This window comes from Myotis davidii, unplaced genomic scaffold, assembly GCF_000327345.1.
Source record: "Myotis davidii unplaced genomic scaffold, ASM32734v1 scaffold439, whole genome shotgun sequence".
NCBI classification, from domain to species: Eukaryota; Metazoa; Chordata; class Mammalia; order Chiroptera; family Vespertilionidae; genus Myotis; species Myotis davidii.
Window position 1 is genome coordinate 54,769 of NW_006289833.1, and position 2,761 is coordinate 57,529.

At 50.6% G+C, this 2,761-nt stretch overlaps 1 protein-coding gene across 1 annotated transcript; it reads left to right on the forward strand.

Moving 5' to 3' along the window:
• Positions 1-1,043: 1,043 nt before the first annotated feature.
• Positions 1,044-2,438, forward strand: LOC102753217 (elongation factor 1-alpha 1). Its single transcript, XM_006762698.2, has one exon. It carries the CDS (start codon positions 1,066-1,068, stop codon positions 2,227-2,229), a length of 1,164 nt encoding a protein of 387 aa, XP_006762761.1. The 5' UTR covers positions 1,044-1,065; the 3' UTR covers positions 2,230-2,438.
• The last annotated feature ends 323 nt before the right edge of the window (positions 2,439-2,761 follow it).

Consider the following 2,761-nt stretch of genomic DNA (forward strand, 5'->3'; position numbering starts at 1 on the left):
ATGCCTGGGACAGAGGCGTCAGGCCTGGGCAGGGGTCAGAGCCAGTGATCGGGGGCAGATAGAGATCCCCTGTCCAAGCCTGACACCACTGGCGGAGGCGTCAGGCCTGGGCAAGGGGCCAATCAGGCGATCAGAGGGTGATGGGGGTCTACACCTCTGGCCGAGGCATCAGGCCTGGGCTGGGGGCAGAACCAGTGATGGGAGGAAATGAGGGTCCCCTGCCCAGGCCGGACACCTCTGTCAGAGGCATCAGGCCTGGGCAAGGGACCGATCCTGCGATTGGAGGGTGATGGGGATCAATGCCTGAGGGCTCCCAGTATGTGAGAGGGGGCAGGCTGGGCTGAGGGACACTCCCCCTCACCCCCCACTCAGTGCACAAATTTCGTGCACCGGGCCCCTAGTCTATAATAATAAAAGGGTAATATGCTGATTAGACCAGGGCTACAAGTGAAGCCTGGATCCTGGGTCCAGAGGGAAGCCCGTGCCGGCAGCTGGGGGAAGGAAGGCCTACTCTTGCATGAATTTCATGCATCAGGCCTCTAGTCTATATAATAAAAGCCTAAGTGACCCTTATAGTGGAACGGCCAGAGCTACCAGTAGCTATAATGCACACTGACCACCAGGGGGCAGATGTTCAATGCAGAAGCTGCCCCCTGGTGGTCAGTACGCTCCCACAGGAGGAACACCGCTCATCCAGAAGCCAGGTTCATGGCTGGCAAGTGCAGTGGAAGTGGCAGGAGCCTCTCCCACCCCTGCGGTATTCCTAAGGATCAGCAAGCATGCAGGCAGTAAGGAGCAAAGGGTCCCAGACTGAGAGAAGGATGTCTACCTGTCGGCTTAGGCAGACATTCCCCTGAGGGGTACCGGACTGCGAGAGGGCACAGGCCAGGCTGAGGGATCACCCCCTGCCCCATTGCACGAATTTCATGCACCAGGCCTCTAGTATTGTAGTAACTATGCATATTGCCAGGTGGGTATTAGAAATATCTGGAGGGTCGCTTTTTCGCAACGGGTTTGCCGCCAGAACACAGGTGTCGTGAAAACCACTGCTAACTCAAACCCAAGATGAGAAAGGAAAAGACTCACATCAGCATCGTCGTCATCGGACACGTAGATTCCGGCAAGTCCACCACTACCGGCCACCTGATCTACAAATGTGGGGGCATCGACAAGAGAACCATCGAGAAATTCGAGAAGGAGGCTGCTGAGATGGGGAAGGGCTCCTTCAAGCACGCCTGGGTCTTGGATAAACTGAAGGCCGAACGGGAGCACGGTATCACCATTGACATCTCCCTGTGGAAATTTGAGACCAGCAAGTATTACGTGACCATCATTGATGCCCCAGGGCACAGAGACTTCATCAAAAACATGATTACAGGCACATCTCAGGCTGACTGTGCTGTCCTGATTGTGGCTGCTGGTGTTGGTGAATTTGAAGCAGGTATCTCCAAGAATGGGCAGACCCGTGAGCATGCCCTTCTGGCCTACACACTGGGTGTGAAACAGCTGATTGTTGGTGTTAACAAAATGGATTCCACTGAGCCACCCTACAGCCAGAAAAGATACAAGGAAATTGTTAAAGAAGTCAGCACCTACATTAAGAAAATCGGCTACAACCCTGACACAGTAGCATTTGTGCCAATTTCTGGTTGGAATGGTGACAACATGCTGGAGCCAAGTGCTAATATGCCTTGGTTCAAGGGATGGAAGGTCACCCGTAAAGATGGCAATGCCAGTGGAACCACGCTGCTTGAAGCTCTGGATTGCATCCTGCCACCAACTCGTCCAACTGACAAGCCCCTGCCTCTGCCCCTCCAGGATGTCTACAAAATTGGTGGTATTGGGACTGTCCCTGTGGGCCAATTGGAGACTGGTGTTCTCAAGCCCGGCACGGTGGTCACTTTTGCTCCAGTCAATGTGACAACTGAAGTAAAGTCTGTTGAAATGCACCATGAAGCTTTGAGTGAAGCTCTTCCTGGGGACAATGTGGGCTTCAACGTCAAGAACGTGTCTGTCAAAGATGTTCGCCGGGGCAATGTGGCTGGTGACAGCAAAAATGATCCACCAATGGAAGCTGCTGGCTTCACAGCTCAGGTGATTATCCTGAACCACCCAGGCCAGATCAGTGCTGGATATGCACCTGTGCTGGATTGTCACACAGCTCACATTGCTTGCAAATTTGCTGAGCTGAAGGCGAAGAAGAACTGTTTGTCTCAATTGGCCATTTAAGTTTAATAGTAAAAGACTGGTTAATGATTACAATGCATCGTAAAACCTTCAGAAAGAAAGGAGAATGTTTTGTGGACCATTTGGTTCTTTTGTGTGTGTGGCAGTTTTTAAGTTATTAGTTTTTAAAATCAGTACTTTTTAATGGAAACAACATGACCAAAAATCTGTCACGGAATTTTGAGACCCATTAAAATAACAAAATTTAATGAGAAAAAAAAAAAAGAAGTATCTGGAGGGTCACTTTGTAAAGTATTAGGTTGTCTGACCACAATGCTGTACACCTGAAAATAACACAGTAATGATGAAAGTAAACTGCATTGAAAAAGAAAGACCTTTGTTTGCTCATCTCTACAGAGCACACAGTTGTGCTTCAGGCAGGGCTTCCAGGTCTCTCTCTAGAATTCTCAGCTCCTGAGGTCACAAAGACAGGCAGATTCCAGAATCCTGCAGTTGGGTCCAGCTCTCATTCTGCGTATTGGCAGCGATGAGGAAAAAGCCTTTCTGTTTTCCTACTGTCCCCAGCCCACCCTCG

Excerpts from the sequence above, each read along its gene's own strand:
- LOC102753217 (XM_006762698.2), top strand. The coding sequence starts at position 1,066 with ATGAGAAAGGAAAAGACTCACATCAGCATCGTCGTCATCGGACACGTA.